At 40.3% G+C, this 18,483-nt stretch overlaps 1 protein-coding gene across 1 annotated transcript; it reads left to right on the top strand.

The window, feature by feature from the left end:
- The first annotated feature begins 434 nt into the window (after window positions 1-434).
- tdrd3 (tudor domain containing 3) lies at window positions 435-8,715 on the top strand. The gene is made up of 14 exons (XM_068738939.1): window positions 435-472; window positions 1,073-1,157; window positions 1,235-1,300; window positions 2,102-2,262; window positions 3,332-3,473; window positions 3,576-3,647; window positions 4,470-4,619; window positions 4,996-5,145; window positions 5,528-5,705; window positions 6,247-6,372; window positions 6,675-7,594; window positions 7,867-7,992; window positions 8,133-8,266; window positions 8,486-8,715. The coding sequence occupies exons 1-13, from the start codon at window positions 435-437 to the stop codon at window positions 8,247-8,249; spliced, it is 2,331 nt and encodes a 776-aa protein (XP_068595040.1). The 3' UTR covers window positions 8,250-8,266; window positions 8,486-8,715.
- The last annotated feature ends 9,768 nt before the right edge of the window (window positions 8,716-18,483 follow it).

Below are 18,483 nucleotides of genomic sequence, written 5' to 3' on the forward strand. Positions count from 1 at the left end.
TGGATTAGATTAACTCGATGAGTTCAGGTGTGTTGATGTGAGCATGGGCGAATTAATAATGATTTGATTTAATACCTGAAAAAATATAAGCGACACTATATATATATATATATATATTACTCGTTCTATTAGTTTAAAGTTTTCTATTACATATATATAATATCATTATTATTATTATTATTATTATATAATAGAACATTTACACTAATAGAACGAGTAAAATGTATTTTGACCCTCTCGACACTCCATACTCGCGGAGCGCGTGCTTGATGACGTTGTGTTAAGTAGAGTCGATCAGCAGCACTCATCCTAGCGTGCTATGTGATTGTTTGGAGGATAATATGTTTTACGGAACTAGATAATCGGTTTTTTTAAGTGTGCATTTTTAAGAAACCGTTGGTGCCATTATCGATACATCGACAGTTGGGACTAAAATGACCGATTTGACAGACTCCCTGACCCAAAACGGCTGGTAGGTAGCATGGTAGCTAACGTCAGTGAGCTAGCTATCTCACTACGGCGTTTTAACTCGCAGCCTTCATTATTAATGGCCAGATGCTTGCATTAAGTAGTTCTGTGTCAGCGCGAACGTTATCCAGTCAAAGACATATTTGTATTGTGTGGACCGTGACGTCGTTATTAGTGTGTGTCAAACAAAACTAAAGCTAACATGAAAAGCGCTGGGGTGACCAATAATGGCAAGCTAGCTAAAAGCGCATAACAGAAGGCTAATTGTTGATCCGAACCATTTGACTGCGGATCGAAAAGCGTCGACCCTGGCATAATTCGAAAGCGTGCTGTACTTTTGGAAAGTTAAAATGCATAACTTTATCTCTGAACGGTAATGGGAGTAGAGTACCAATTAGCCCATTGCAGCTTCGTAATCAGAGGTCACAACTGCATTCATTTTAACACTTGATTGAATCGAAAGTTTTAATATTATTAAAACATATTTGCGGATTTAGCATTATCTACGGATTTTTTGTGATAAAAGTCCTGTTTTAGGAAGGCTTTAAATGTTATAATATTGTTATTAGACATGCTTACTTGGACTCTGATTGCCATTTTGCAGGTACCTCAGCGATGAAGGCATCGCAGAACTGAAAGGATCTGCCGAGAAAATAACTTGCAGTGACATCATTCGAATTGCACTTGATGTAAGTTTTAATTTTGCAGTCACACTTTCCAATGTACAGCTGTTTGCTCAATAATTTTAATAATGTCTACTTTACAGAGTGATCTTCGACCTATTGGGAGAAAATATCTACCATCTGATATCAATAGTGGAAGAACTGAGAAGGTGAGTGGTGCCAATTTTCCATAAAAATCAAATTCAGCGCTACTTCAATGAAACAAAGTGGGAAATTATGCATTACTTTTAATTTTTGCGTTTGCGGGCAGCATGGTGGCGAAGCGGTAAGCGCTGTTGCCTCACAGCAAGAAGGTTACAGATTCATATCCAACTTGCAGCCTTTCTGTGAAGAGTCTGCATGTTCTCCCCATTTCTGCGTGCGTTCTCTCCGGATTCTCCGGCTTCCTCCCGCCACCAAAAACATGTAATTTAGGTGAATTGCTTACACTAAATTGCCCATAGGTGTGTGTTTCTGTGTGTGGCCCTGCCCTGTGATGAACTGGCAGCTTGTCCAGGGTGTGCCACGCCTCCGGCCCGTTGACTGCTGGGATAGGCTCCAGCACGAACCGGTAACTGACAAAGCAGTTCGGAAAATGAATGAACGAACTGCGCCTGCTCCAATGCAGTTCTCATGAGTGTCACTAGATGGCGCTAACAGACTGACAAACAACGATCAAATGTTATTCTATGTAAGCTCGTTGCACACTCCTTGAGTCGTGTATTTTCTTTCAGACTGAATGGCATCTGACTTTGTGTAATTACATTAAGCTGTAGCTTTCAATGCAATTTTTACAGAAACTAAACTTTATAGAAGAGGATAGCTGGTTTTAGTTGCAATAATATATACTTTGAAAAGTCCGAATTTAAACATGCATTCTAAATACAGCTCGTACTTCCCTGTTGTAATCCTCCCTCATGCTGATTTACCTCTTGAGCCATAACTCCTCTTTTTTTGTTGCACATGGCCAGTTGGAGGGTCCATGTGTTCTCCAGGTGCAGAAAATGAGAAACGTCTCTGCTCCCAAAGACCATGAGGAGTCCCAGGGCGCGCCACGAATGCTGCGGCTACAAATGACAGATGGGCACACCACCTGTGTTGGGTTGGAAGTCAAACACCTGTCTAAGATCAGGTATCTATTTAATGGTTTTGTTGCATTTTGGAGAGAATGGTGTAAAAATGTATCACTGTTGTGCAAATAAATATGTACTTAAAGTAAAATTAGTTCAAATAGAGACATATGTGTCAAACCATTTCCTCTTAAAACCAAAGCAAGCGTCATTGTCAGATCCTGCTCACACCATTCCTCAACTCCTCGTCAACAGTAACCGAACTAAATGTCTCCCATTTCCACATCATAGCAGCTATCTAACAATTCTCAGCCTTAATTGCATCTCCAGCCCAGCAACAGTGGCCTTGGAGACTGCTGCCATGGTGACTACCAGTCTGTACAGGTGGAGTGGCCAGAATGTGGGCCTTGACATTCTAACGGGAAGGGAGGAGAGAACAGAACAAATGCCCTCTTTATGAACAGCACATGCACACACTGCCTGCCAACAGCAATGGTCAGTGTTTCTTAATAAAGTGTGCCCTTTACTGTGCTTGAGGCCATAAGTGAGTGGCACAGATGGACGAGACGGATTGCGGGACTTCTCAGTGTGTGATGGTGATATAGATGGATGAAAATTCCGCTTTAACTAGCAGCGTTGATCAGAGGGTAATGGTGTCCTTGTCGGATTTTGTTCACGTGATTGAACGTAGGACAGACAGCACTTCACTTCTGCATTTGCCACTATCATGAGAGCAGATTTATCCCAGAGGTTCAGAGTGAAATCCCTAATTGTTACTTTGGCTTCCGGTATCGGTGGCTGGAAATCCCTATAAGTCCTTGTGCTTTCTTAATGAGAGAGGCAGAGGCCTTATCAGGCCTGATGAGATAGACGGGCTTTTAATTTACCATGAGGATGGGTGAGCAGCTGGGATTATTAATAGTCTCTCCTAGCCTCGCCACCCATCCCCTGGCACTGCGCCATGTCATTTATAAATCGGTATGGGTGGGGTATTAGGTAGTGCTGCTTGGCATATACAGTAATAATATCTTAAACCCTTGAATGTGTTTACATTTAAAAGATGGCTAGACAGTTTATGCATGAGAAAACCTTTCTGCTTGCATTTTTATTGCTCTTGTGTATTTTTTTCAGCCTTAATACCCCTCCTGGTACGAAGGTAAAGCTGCTTGGTACGGTCCAGGTTAAAAATGGGCTTTTGTTACTTGATGACTCAAACATCTCAGTCCTTGGTGGAGTGGTTGATCACATGGTTGAGAAATGGGAACTACAAAGGGTGAGCGCAAATGACTTGGTGTCTGTAAATCACGTAAGGACAGCATTTGCTCGGACTCTCACTATTTTGTTTCTTATTCTCCGTTTACCATTTAACCTGCAGAGTCTGGCCAAACACAGCAGGAGTAACATTGGAGCAGAGGGTGGACCACCTCCGTTTGTGCCCTTTAGTCAGGTGAGGATAGAAATGTTAAAACGGTGCAGAAATTTAATGCACCAAATCAAAACAAGTAGAAACAGGAGTATAAAATAATTAAATAACAGCAATGCAACAGGAAATTGCAATTATATGAAAATGAGATTTCCCCTAACCGTATAACCTTAACTTCCTGGAGGACCTGCGCTGGTCTCCAGGAATGAAACTTGGTGTCCTCTTTCGTCGTAATGTTTCCTCTGATCCCTTTCAATTATTTAAACACATAATTTAATTTTAATTAAACTTTGTTGTTTTACCACATATCACAAATAGCTTTCCCTTTCCAAAAATATGTCGCGTAAGCAGTGTATTACGATGAAATTAAAATGCTCCGGTGATTGTTCGAATTAAAGTATTCCCCTTGATGTGCACCATTAACAGAGACCACCAGGATTGCAGCTTCAGCGTGAGATGCATCCATATCAGCCTTGGACACTTGAATTTTAGGATTTTCACATTATAGATGGGTTCATACTTTTTGAAGTCTATTGCAAGAGACATATCAGTTTGCAATTTATTTATTGACTACTCCGTTTCATTCCCTTCAGATAAATAACCTCTGGCCTCAGTTACAGTGCTGGGAATACCAGCGGAACACAAATATGGTGAACGATTGCATTTAGATACAAAGCGGTGCAGTTTACAGCTATGAGGTAGATAAGGGTTGCAACAGCTAAAGCGCGCAGAGTAGAGAACGCTGCATGGGACTTTATAGTAACTCTGCTGTACCTCCACAAATTTTGGCAACTGTGAAGCACGTTGAGGAAGATCTTTCAGAAAGTGTTCTTACTATCTCTGTAGAAGTGTGCAAGGAGGGACGAAGTAGACAGCAGAGAGTTAGACCAGAGGAAGACCCTCCAGACTCACAACGTGGTCAAAAGTATTGATGAAAATGACGAATTTGAGAAGCAGAGGACAGCGGCCATTGCCGAGGTGGCAAAGACAAAGGAGGTATTTAAATCTTCCATAAAGGGGACTGTATGTTTTTACACCACCATTTTCCTGTATGAGGATGTACATATGTACAGTTTCAATAGTAGTATTACTACTATATGTAATCATTTTGGGCAACAAATTGTGGTGTAAGCCTGAACAAGCTGAAAATCTGTTACTGGACCTTTCCGCCAAATACATTTATTTTATTGTTATTTTAATTAATATGTTTTTCCATAAACTATTACATTTCTCCATTTTAAAAACGTATGCTGTTTATCGACAATCTTCTTAACGTGTTGCTTTTAATATTTGATTTAAATTAGAATTAAAGCTACAAAGCTCAGTTCCTTGTGTCCTGCAGCTCTATTGATCGTGTTCTTTTACTTTGTAGGGTCCCCGCACATTTGGCGGCGGAGGAAGCGCCGGTGGTAACCTGTCAAATGCAGCTTCCTCTTCCCGGAGCCGAGACTCGTACCAGAGGAGACGAGAAGATAGGGTAGAAAGAACCGAAAGCCGACAAGATGGAAATTATCGAGAATTGGTGAGAAAACAAACGTCCAAACCTGTAAAATAATTTTAGTTGGTTTCTTTGATTTTGTTGGTGTCTTACTTCATGGTTGATCGACTTAATTAAACATTGATTATGGTATACTGAAAATATACAGGATGGTGGTTCTTGGTTTTTCAGTCAAGTTACATTGTTTGTCAAGATGGTTATTGTGACTCACCGGTTTCCAGGCAGAAATCCTCCATCTTAGGGTTGAACGTAATGACGTAACATACACAGGAATAAACAGGATAATATTCATTATTTGTCACTGGTGATTAAAGCATGCATTTTTGTTTTACTCATCTTACTCTGCTTTTCAAACCTTCTTTTCAAAACCTTCCCGTTTGTGTTCCATCATTTGGTCCGTCTGCAGGTTGATGAACGTGCTCTGAGAGAAATCATGGACATGGGCTTTAACAGGGAGGCTGCTCGACAGGCCTTGATGGATAACAGCAACAACATTGAAGTGGCGTTAAACTGCCTACTAACTGGATCGTCTGCTAGCAGACCTGGCGCTGTTGAAGCTGAATTTAACAAGCCCCAGCCTAGAGGTACACACAGATACACACATGCTGCCCACTTTGTTGTGGGTAGAAAGGCCCAGAAAGCCTGGATCACTGTGTTTCCACAGAGTAAAATTGAGATAGGGTGAGTGATGTGAAGATTCTATAAATCACCCGCAGCATAGGTGAAAGTCCACTGTTGAGGTCTGACTTGACTTTAGCCTATTTGCCACAAATTGTACACACACTTTCTTGTCGGCTACCTTCCCAAACACTCCACAAGGTTTCAGATAGATGCTATACTTTACTTGGAATCATTGTTTCGAAGTTGCCTCGGTGCTGAAGAAAATAACGTGCAGCTTATTTACATCCATCTTTTGGCTTAGCCACTGACAGCAAAGATTAATGTTGGTTCAGATTTAAATTGAATTCAAACACACATGTGTATTCACACACAGAGATGCACAAAGCCATGTGGGTCTCACTTCGGAGACCCAGGGCTAAAAGATGTTCACAATCCAACATCCAATTTGTTTGATCAAACGATTCATAAATACGCAACATAATCTCATCTTTGGGTTCTTCTCAGGCAGGGGAAAGGGACGAGGCAGAACCAGAAATGAAGATGAGGAGGAGGGAGTTGGGGCACGGCCATCTGGACCAAGCACTCTGTTTGACTTTCTTGAATCCAAGATGGGAGTTTTCTCCATTGATGGTAGGTGAAATTGCGTATTCAAGTGACGTGGCCATAACAATCTTTACTGGATTTATTTTTAGAAAAAATAACATTTATTTTAAATATTATATTACATAGTCAGTGATCTGCTAAGAATCAATTCATGATTGGGTTTAGACATATTACCATTTAGCTATTGTGAGTTTATGGTAATTTCAATTTAATTCAGCCTATTTATACAATAACACAAATCACAATGTAGTGGGTGAGAATTCCCATTCAATCCCAGTCTTTGTATTTTTAGGTTTGAGGTTAACCCAATTTTTGATTCGTTTCCTCAGAGCAAAAGAGCCAGGCGCCTCACAGACGTCATGAAAATAAAGCTAATTTCTCCAACTCAGACTATGACTCCAAAGACACATCTCAGCCCAAATTCTCCTCGCAATACGACCACAGGCATCAAAGAAACGACAGACCGCCTCGATTCCACAGGGACACTGATTTTCCCAAACCTGGCCAGGAACCTCTGTCTAACTGTACAGCCTCACAAACATCAGCTCAGCCATGGAGGAGCCAAGAGAGATGGTCACGGAGCACATCTGATAGGAGAGAGATGCCGGACGAGCAGGTCTTTCCGTCACCCTTCATGACGACTTTCACACGTTCGAAAGAATCTCAGCAGCAGGGGGAGTTTATTGGATCTCACCATCAAAGACCTAGAAATGGAGATGGTGGCAGCAACATTGCTGGAGCGAATCAGAGGCGATCTGCGAAGGACAATGCACCCGCACCTAAAGTGATCAATTCCGCAGGCGCTGAGCCAGATGGAAAAGGAAATAAACGTACGTTCAGAACTGATGAGCGCAACAACGGCAGGAGGATGGGGAAAAATGACCGGCCAAATTCAGACCATCGGGATAGTGGGCCGCCCAACGTTAACATCAGGGGGGGAGCAATCTCTGGGATGTCCCACGCAGCTGCATTATTGGGGAATTGTCAAATATTGACAGGTGGTCCTTCTCAATTCCAAAATGGAGATATTGAACACAAACGAACAGGACCAATCAAACCAGCATACTCGATGTGTCCCCCCAACAGGGAGATACCCCACAAGAAAAACACTTCTGGTAACCAAGGACCTAAAAGAAGGTCTGGACAAGGCAAAGGTCAAGGTCCTCGAGGGCCGGAAATAAGTCAAATAATGGAGTCTGCTTGGAAACCCGGAGACCAGTGCCTGGCACTTTACTGGGAAGACAGCAAGGTATGTCATTCCAGAACTGTTAATAATGGCTGATTTAAAAACTACCACCGTGTCTGCAATAAATAAATATCAAGTACAGCAGTAAGCACCGATTACATAAATATACACATGCGCTAATGTCCAAATTTGACGGCTCAGGCCCAAAGGTGTTAAACATTAATATTAAATGACGTTTATTGCCAAGTACATTGATTGTGGTTTTTTTCACCGATTTGTCACATTGAAGAAGTAACAGATTATTCTTTCTTTGTTTCCCGTGTGTGTTTGTGTAGTTCTACCATGCCAGAATAGATGCTGTGCATCCATCAGGCTCCACGGCTGTGGTTGTGTTTAGTGATTATGGAAACTGTGAAGAGGTCCTGCTGCACAACATTAAACCTATTACTGCTGATTTGTTGGTAAGGAGAAAGAAAATATAGCACCAATTAACTTCTGTCATTTGTTTTCAAGCAGGTTGGTGAAAGCGATGAAAATTTGAATAATATGTAATCTGATTACCCACAGTAATTTCACAAGCATATCAAATGTACAATGGCAGGAGGAAGATGATGATTACTATGACAATTCGCTTGAGTTTCGACGTGGGGGGGACGGGCAGCCTAGACGTACAAGACCGACACAGGAGTATTACCAGCCTCCCAGGGCAAGAGATTGATGTGTCTGCATGTACAGGTTAATACATTTGAAGTAATTCCCCATTATTAAAACATTACTGTGTCAAGAATAATCTTATTTTTGAATCTAGAATATTTTATTTGCAACAGTTGGCTCTGGCTGTACTTGTTTAGGCACCTTTTCAACGTTGTCTTTGTCAAACTCATTTATGTAAAATGCAGAAATGGTTTATAATACGAATATATCTCTCTCTCTTTTGTTTCTTCCATGCATCAGTATTCTGGACCCTAATCCCCTCCACGACGGCGAACACGAGACTGCAACAATAGTGCTTCCTGAATGAAGTGTCCATATTATCAGGACATATGGAACATTTCAAAGGGCTAGGACATCATAAAAAAAATAAACTGTCATGAGCACCTGTTAATTTTGTTAAGGACTTACCTAATGTGTATGTTGTGAAGATTTGTTTAAATGGACAAATTTAAATAAACAATTATATCATATAGTGGAAAATATTGTATAATGTGTTTTATTTTTTAGTCTGACTGCATTCATGCCTATTATCGGTAATTTAGGTTGTTTTTTTCTTCTGATGGTATGTTTGAAAATACATGCCAAAGTTGCTCAATCTTGATCTCTAAATCCGAAAGCATTCTTTTTTTTTGCCGTGTTGACATATGAGTCCATAGCAAATGGCTTAAGATCATTTGTCGCGTTCTGTGAAGCACATCCAAAGGGTAAGACAATCTCTTCCCCCTGTAATGGAGACGGTTGCGTTGCGGACATATCATTTTGCACATCACAAAAGAGACTGTACCGAGCTCTTCGGGCGCAGCACACACACACCACTCAGCTGCATGTTTGTGAGAGAAAAGTTTTGCATGTCAAGAAATAATGTCCTCTTTGGCTCTAGTTTCACTCCCACAAGCTGTAGGAGGCCAATCCACAATGCAGTGCAAGGGTTCAGCAGCAAGGTCGCCGCTCTCCACGGTATCGCCGCGCTTCTCTATTTGCCTTTTATTCTAGTTTCCAACTCCGATGTCAAATGCACATAAATGAAGTACGTATTTACTGCACTGTAATATAGAAATCTTTCAGGAGGAACTGGCTGACACGGCCCAGATGATCATAAAGGATTTATTTTCAATCGGAAAAATAGCAGAGGAATTAAGCCCTTTCTTTTGGCCCCGTGATCTGACAGGCTAGACAAATATCTGGTAGGAGTGCTTTGGTCCCTCAGTAATTGGAGTCAACAAATGTAGGGTTATTATGTGTGCGAATATTGATACCAGGGATCACATGATCAGCTTTGTTTTGACCTCTTCTAGCTGTTTTGCAAATAAGTGAAACTAAGTATTTTTGTTCACAGTACAGTTATGAACTATATAGCTCTATTTTGGCGAGGATCTCAAAACGTGACGTAGTGGGTAGCGCCATCGCCTCACAGCAAGAAGGTGCTGGGGGATCTAATCCAATCTGTATGGAGTTTGTATGTTTTCCCCGTGTCCACATGGGTTTTCTCTGGGCTCTCCGGTTTCTTCTCACCTCCAAGAACATGCAATTTAGGTGAATTGATGTAGATGAACTTTTCACTTTCTTGTAGATGAGGCGTTCATCTCATCTACGAGAAAAATGGATTGAAGATTTAGCTCAATGCTAATTTAGTCATGTTGTGTTCCTGAAGTTGATTGAACAATCTAAGTGAATTGGAAATGAGCTTTTTTATAGAACACTTTTCATGTCAAAATGCTTTACTGCATGAGTCAGCATTGACTCATCCGCACACTGATGGCTACTTTGCAAAAGGCCATCTGCGCATCAGGAGGTTTTTCATGTTTTCATACAAAGGACACTTCCATAAGTTTGATGAAGTCTGGGCTACAAGGGTCAGGAATTGGACTACTGACATTCTGATGAGCAAATGACCTATATCTCCCAGCAAGTGATTGTGTGACATTTCTTGTCTGTGAAAGAAATAAAGACTAAGCTGGCAAAACAGATTAAATTACATCTTGATTTTCATGTTTGTGAAATTGCACAGTTGACACAATCTTGTTGATATTAAGTAAAGCCTCGATACTGAGCGTATTTTTCCATGATAAACTGATCAGATAGGAAATATTTTATAAATAATTCCAACAACAGTCTTAGATTATGATCTGATTTCACAGCTGTGTGTTGCCGTGGCGATTGACTTTTAATGATTGGGCTTGATCGTTTTTGTTTTTTTTACTGCAGTCAGCTTCACTTTGATTGTATTTCCATGTTGGATTATGAGAGGATGGTTTGTGCCGTCACTGGAAAAAGGTCATATATTTAAATGGAACGAACATGTACTTCTTGCAGTTCAAACAGATATGGTGACTTAACCCCCCCCCCCCCCCAGAGTGTACCCCACATCAAACCACAAATATCGTAAGGTCACAGATAAAAGCCTACAATACAGTATTTCAGGTTACAGCAAAATGTTTTATTTTTAGGTAAAATACTTTCATTACCACTTTACCCTTACCCTGTTTAACTATAAAACTCATATTTAAATTATACAGCCTAATCCATGCATGCATTCTTTAGCTTTGCAGAAGCATCGTATAATTTTCTGTTGTGCTTTATGAATTAAACTACAATTTTTGTTTTGATAAACCAGGAATTTCTGCACTCAAATGATTTTATCTATCTTTTCTGTTACCTAAGCAGCAAATAGAATTCTCCATGAAATTAGATTCTCATCACTAATTTGCTTCCACATGTTCACTTCCAACACTGGCTTTCTAACATTACCTGGCATCACACAGCGAGGCCTCAGCGATTGTAGTTTTGGCCCCCAGGTTAATTTTGTTACCGTAATTGCAATTGCGTTTCCTTCAGTGATTTTTTCCATTTCAAAGTTGTCCTCTACAAATGAAGTTCCTGCTTTCAGTGCTTCAAAACGACACGATATCCGTAGACCTACAGTACAATCAAAAACAATCTTACTCTTTCCTACAATGCCATTTTCAGGCCTCCCTCAACCTGAAATCTGATATCCTTCAGCAGCAGAAGGAATGCTTTTATCTCCCCATGAGGGAACAACCTTCTTTCTCACATTAACATCCACTTTGCTCTCCCGCCTCGTTTCCCACCTGCCTCGAATCCCCATTCACAGCTCCTGGCCATTATCCTCCTTCTTACCTGACCCCTCACCTTCCATCGCTCCACATTTGTACCTTTGTAGCAGTGACATCTGAACCATGTGATCCTGTTAAATGCCTCCTTTCTTACATAATGTCTACATTGGACTCAACAACGCTGCCCTTTCTCTGCTGGAAATTGGGACCTGGTTCCATGAGCATGATGGGCTAACAGTGTTTCATTCAAGGGCTCTGCATATTGAAAATGCATATTCTTGCTTTTTGACTTTTTTGATTGGAAGAAATACCATCAATTTAGCTCCTCAAAATAAATATTCAAACTAAACCTCTCTTTATTCCCGTGTGTGGATGCAATGATTAAACAGGAGGAAATGGCAGATTTACCTCGTCTTAAAAAGATTTAAATGCCAGGAAATTGTCAACACAGGATATTAGTGGCGTTAAAATCTCCAGAGCAGCCTGTTTGCATGATTAGTTATTCTCCTTTTTTCAGTTGTGCTAGGCTCAGCGTGGCTGTTTGCATATGAACCAAATAATTTAAAGTCGAGCCACCATCTGGTAGATGGCTACGGTACATGCAAACACAAAAAGCGAGTGCAAGGTGCGTAGGCAATTTGTATTGCAAAGTTTAGCACATATTCATAGGGGTGAAATTATAACAGCCCATAGTATTTGAAAAGACACTTCGAGCCTTTGCATACGATTCACCACCATGTCGCTGCAAACAAAGGGGTTGTGTGTTGGTGTTAGGCATGATAGACTTTATGTTTTGTAAACTTTCATAATGCAAACCATTTTTTTATGTGGGGAATTGACATGGTGCATAATGTGATGCCAAAATGTGCTTTCCCCAAGGGAAGAGATCATTTAATCACTGTTACTGGTGTTGAAGGAACTCCGCGTCATTACCTGAACTGCGGTGGCGCGGCTCAACTCTTAATGAGTGAGATAGGTGCTGCTTGTCAGAGGTAATGGTTGTTTTGAATGTGCAGCAGACCGTAACCTGCTTGGGCCATTCTTCAAACATCCTGCCAAAAAAGTTGTTGCTAAGCACCCCTTGCTGCACCCATTAGACCTGACAAAATAACGGTCAAATGGGGCCGGTTATCTTGAACAGAGACAGTGTGGAATAAGGGTGAATGATGCATCAGCTGCTGGGTATATTGATCTATACCATTACCACATATGGGTCTATGCAGTCGAGCAAACAAGGGGTGAAGCACCTCTCAGTCACTTTTATAGACCCTGCGTTGTCCCAATAATGGGTATACAGTTCGCCACGAGAAGACAAACTACTGAGTCCTGCTAGTTATGGGGCACCTGTCTTTTATTTTCAATTGCCACTTAAGAGCACGGCCTACAATGTCATATATGTCATCATCTATACATCAACAAACTACCGGTCCCCCCTTTTAAAAATAAAATTAAAAAAAGTATATGAAACCTGTAAGACCAATATTTGATTGTATCTGCAAGTACAAGCAATTGCAGCAATGCTACCTGTGCATGCCCATGTTGGTGTCAGAGCATTACTTTGGCCAGCAAGTCATTTAAAAATGGGTCATCGTTATGGAGTACAGTTGCTGGCCTGAGTATCTGGTTGGCACTGGTACACACAAATCTTAAATTGTTAATGTTAATTTCCAAAGGATAGCCACTGATACTGATATGGAAAATTCCCACATCCAAAGACGGTAGAACAACCCTGTGAGGCCAGTGAAATGACAAAGCAGCCATTTTGCTCAGTGTTAGGTCTTTAGCATCTGGTTCAGTGACGCTCCTAATTAGGTGATTATACTGTTTTGGAGAGAGTGAATTGTGAAGCGCAGATGTCGTATTGACCCGGAGGCCGAGGGATCTGTTTGGCTTGTTGGCGCCAGTCTCAGACTCATGCTGCATCTGTGATGTCGTAGTTTATATAAGTTTCACTGTTAAGGAGTGTTTAATGCGCAATTAAAGGATGATCCTACTTCAGCGGAATCATACTAAATAGAAATGATTGGTTTACATTATTGATTCTCAGAAATTCATGAAAATAACAAGCCCAAATTCTATGAGCTTTCTCCCAGTGAAGCCAAATCTTTGCCATCCTTGTTTAATTTACTATACGAGTCAAAGAATGATCTATGAACCAAACTTTATTTGTGTTGTGGTAAAGTTTTATTTACATGGTGCTTTTGTCTGACTTAAATTAAATGTGCTTTATGAGACAAAAAAGCTTCAAGTCAATAAAGCAAAAATAAACACAGCTGACACTCTTCAGTTCATAAAGAAACACAATTGCATCAATAAAAAACTACTGCCTTTACAAATTGGATCTAAAACACTTCACAATGCTGAGCCTATATGGAACGTCCAATATCCTGCAGAATGCATTGTAAAGCTTGATCATTGGTATTACATTTTGTTCATATGACCTTGTCGGGCCTTCATGTGTGTCCAGTCTGATAATAATTTAACTGTATCCAGGTGAGTGGAGCCAGCAAAGTTGTAGTCTTTGACAATCAAATTGTCTTCTCCCAGATGAGTTACATATGTTGCAGGTATTTATTAAGCCCCACCTTACTTATAGGAAGGCTCCATATACATTTTTATTTTTCATTTGTCTGAATATATGGACTTCACAGGACAAGGAAAGGTGTTCTATTAATACTAGGGATATATTTACATAATAATGGTATAGACATACAATATTTTATTAATTACAATATAGAAAGTCTAATAATATTAAAATAAGTGGATCTGACTTATTGAAACTGCCAGTATTTAGTTAAATTACAGAAGAGACTTAAAATTTCAAATGCACGACAGCAGTTAATGCCGTCTCCATGACGTTAAGCGCTATTGACACGCCTTTATTTTCCCCTAATTCAAATCGGCTAAGCAGCCAATTGTGAAATCAGCAGCAAACCTTAACCCTGTTTGGTGTCCTTCAAACCTTTTGTATGTGTTAGCGCTTACGTCTGCTCAAGTGTAACTTGGCAATCTTTGTGAATCACAGATGTGTAAAATTGCCAAGTAAGAGATAAAAGATAAGTCATAGCATTTAAATGATAAAATAATACTTACTTCCACACGACTATTTGTCTAATGGTAATCCTGTAGAAGTGTACACATATGCCATTAGATTGGCCTCTTGCTATGGTGTTGTAGTGATGTCACACAGACTTTAGCTTTGATTTCTGCCGATCAGTTTTCATTACCGTCCAATGCCACATTATTAATGGAAGTAACAACTACACAGGAGTGTTTTAGAAAACATAACTGGCATGACTCTTGTGATTGTCCTGATTCAAGATCAACAGCTCGGGAAGTTTTATACCAAATGCTCGTGCCTCTTTTGGTACTGATCAGTCTCAGTGTAACAAAGGCTCAAATCATGTTAGAGAAAGGGTTATTAAGCAGGAAGCTGGGCTTAATGGTTTGGCATACTAAGCAAATTAATCTGTTTGTAATTGTGCAAGACAATGAAATATACCACATGGCGTCCGGATTTTAGTTTCCTGCCTGGCAATTGCTCCATTTTTAAGCAGACATGCAAACAAACCATGGAGCAAAACGCTCATGCCAGTGCAGAGAATTCGTTTGGTGGTAAGCACAGGCTATTTGATATGAAATCATTTGAAAAATGTAAGCAAGACTTTTGTTTGACCTAAAACAGTTGTGTTTAAATGAGAAACAAAGATGAGACCAGCCTTACACACCACTTTAGTTTCCACGCATGAACCATGGAGAAGGCTGAATGTTAACTGAGCATGAACATGCCGTTTCAATTACAATGTAGCCGTGATCAGCATCAATCAAAGGGGGGGCAAATGTAAAATTAAGTGAAATTATGATACTTCTTTCTCCTTTAAATCTGTTGCACAATGTCTTCACCAAATTAGGTTAGGGTTAGGCTTAGGCTTAGTTCCCCTTGACAGAATGAAAGCGCTTCCTGAAATGCATGAGTGGCTGATATTAACAAGGAGTTCTAATCTGGCACTTAATTAACTCAGTCTGATGCTGCAGCTCGACCAGACAGCCGGACCTTATAGGGCACCTTGCTTTTGCAGACTTCTGTCTTCTTCTGTTCCAGGAGTGGAAAAAAAACCAACACTTTGCTTCAGTAATACAGATACAACACCTATTCGCTCCTGCCGTGAATCAGTACCCTTGTCAGATAACCAAAGAATAACATTTAATTAGAAATTCTCTAATTGTCACTTTAGCTCCCTTTTAGAAATCTATTTTCCACTCCGATTGAACCCAAGCATCCACAAGTTTGCATGAAGAACATCGTTTTGGGAGCAAACAAGCTCAAATTGTTGTGAGCGAACATCGTTGCTCACAGGAATGGCTGGTTGACTCATATTGGAATCAGATAGAAGGCTGACAACATCCAAGCTCTAGCATTTAGTCTAACAAACAAAGGAACTCTTGAAAATGGAAAATGGTGTCAGAAATTGTTATCCACATAAAACACTTTTTGGATTGGATTAGCAATTGTTGTGTGTGTGTGGGGGGGGGGGCAATAATTTGCTCTGTAATACATGACTGAGGTTCATTCCCTGGAAGCGCCTATATGCTTTTGCTGAGATGAAATGGGATAAAGTGGAGAGAAAAAAGGAGGAATACAGCAAATTAGAAACGTAATCCACGGCAGGATCAAAGGAGCGTGGCTGGATTATATGCTGTTGCACCAAAGCAAATGAAAGATGTTTTAGATCAAAAGCAGTGATTTTTCTTTTTTTTCCAGTGGGAGAATATAGGGATGCATTATTGAAGGAGGTGAACAAAGTGTGTGTTCAGTGACGGTCATATCTGATGTCATAACTTGGGAAATGTAGCCGGTCCTATTCAGTGGACTGGTGTAACCCAACCTGGGCCTCTCATTGTGTCTTTATTTGTTTGATTTCAAGGCAGGGACATTACAATAAAGTCAATCTGGAAATGGAACCGGGCCTTGACTGATGTTAATTACTTGCTGTCTACTCATTAAGAATTTAATGTAATTTCAGATAGTCTTTCCGGGAGAGAGAGAGAGAGAAGGAGAGAGTGACAAACAAAGAGACAGAGAGCAGACAGAGAAAGAGGTGACATGATAAATGGCTGAGATCGGAGTTCGTCTGTATCGCTACACATATAAGAAGAAACAAATATTAATATTAGGAAGGCAGTTTGAGTTTGGTGAGTCTTTTAATGAACACACTGTAAATATACGGTAGCGTGGAGTACGGAATTGTAATCCCAGTGGTACAAAAAGAGTTCAAGAACCAGATATAAGACAGCCCACTCCTCCACAGTCCAGTCCAACCTGGCCTGAAGATTCCAGACTGGCTATCAGCAGGAATACAGGATCAGATGGTCATCCGTCATGGAGAAAATCAGTATGGCGGACCCCCTTTCCCAGCTGTTTCTAGCCACGAGCAGGATTCATATAGTTAAACTTAAATTTAAAGTGCAATATTTGGGTTAAAGAATCGAAGAATGTATCGATCAAGTTGTCATTTAAAACTCAGGATCTTTCTTTACTTAAAAAACAACAACCCACCGAAGCTGCTGGCATGAGCATCATTTTTGCATTTCAGCCTTTAAAACTGGAATGTGTCACAAATACCACTAAAAGACGACTCGAGTAGAATTACAGACCAAACCGAATGTTAATGTTAGTGCATCAACTGTTACAACTTTAGTAACTGATTTGAGGGACTGGTTTGGTGTATTAGATTGGAACAAATAAAATAAAATTTTACAGACATTTTATCTGTAGAATGACGGTAGAATTGAAGTCATGGGATCACCAATGCTAAAAACAAGCCTTATGTGTACCCATTTTTACACTTGAGAAAACCATGGCCAAGATACCCCAAATTTAAAGCTATTCATTTGGAAAACGCACCTACACCATGAGATGTGTGATGTCACGACACTTTATTAATTAGACCTGCAGTTTTTTATTGCACATGGGAGCATACTCCATCATCATAAAAGCTGTGTTTCATCCCTAATAGGCCTAAAGGGCTTCAGTGAGTGTTGTGTTTCCTGTCTTGAGTCTGTGTTTATCTTGGCTGAAATCTACCATTGCCTGGGCTGCAGATAATTTATTATAGGCATGTATAGAATAGAGCACCGTTTTATCGATTCAGTATCGATTACATTTGATAAATGAAGAGCTTGGCACATGGCAACAACACCCAGCTTGCCAAGGATGCAGCATTTCAAAACTCCTTGCCAGATGGAAGTTGATTTTTTTCCATGCATATTGAAATCATAGCAGTACTAGCCACAAATATACCTTGATCTCTGGAAAAACCTCAATCTACGCCGCCGGCAAGTAAGCATACTACCTTGTTTCTACTCGTTGAACTTGCTGCTAAAGGAATCCGTCATTCTTTCTCGCCCTATCTTGCATACACAAATGCATCGTGCTCAAATAGGTATGAACATAATTAGTGGATTTGCTCTGCATTTTACACAGTTCACAGAGACATAATGTGTTTTTTTAACCATATTGCAGAGCAGCTTTCTACAACAGATGAATAGGCTTCCGTGAATTATGTATTGTTATTTTTTTAGTTACAACACATTTGTACTTGTCTTGAAAATACATTGCTGTGTATATATATATATATATATATATATATGCATGATAGTCATCTTTCAGCCTATTTGTGTAATGCACAGTCGCAGCCAGAGGCGATCACTGAGGATTATACCGAGCTGTTTCGAGCCTCTACTCTGTGCTTACATGACGTGACGGCGTCCTGAAATGCTGGATGTGGTGAGTGTAAACACATTCCCAGCATAGGTTTGTCTGCTTTTGCCGTTTCGTGAGAGGCAAACCTGCGCAGGTTTAAGAGGAGATTTAATAGAACAAAAAGTTCCTCACATGGGAGTGTGCATTGTTAACAGGAATACAAAGAGGCCCAAATCCTCTTTGACACAGAGGCGAAAGTCTAACAACTGTACAGACGTTTGTTGAAAGAGAATGCAGCCAAACCACTTTCAGAATTTCTTGGCTGCTATTTCACAATGTTGTGCCTGCAATAGCAGCAGAGTAAGTTGGCAATGCCCTCAAAAACATTGCCCAGATGAAATTGCAGTCTTTCTCACTTCTTTAGATCGGGGTAGCTCTAGCTATGTGTCGCTGTTTGTTAT

The sequence above is a fragment of the Brachionichthys hirsutus genome, chromosome 1 (genome assembly GCF_040956055.1).
Source record: "Brachionichthys hirsutus isolate HB-005 chromosome 1, CSIRO-AGI_Bhir_v1, whole genome shotgun sequence".
Lineage (NCBI taxonomy): Eukaryota > Metazoa > Chordata > Actinopteri > Lophiiformes > Brachionichthyidae > Brachionichthys > Brachionichthys hirsutus.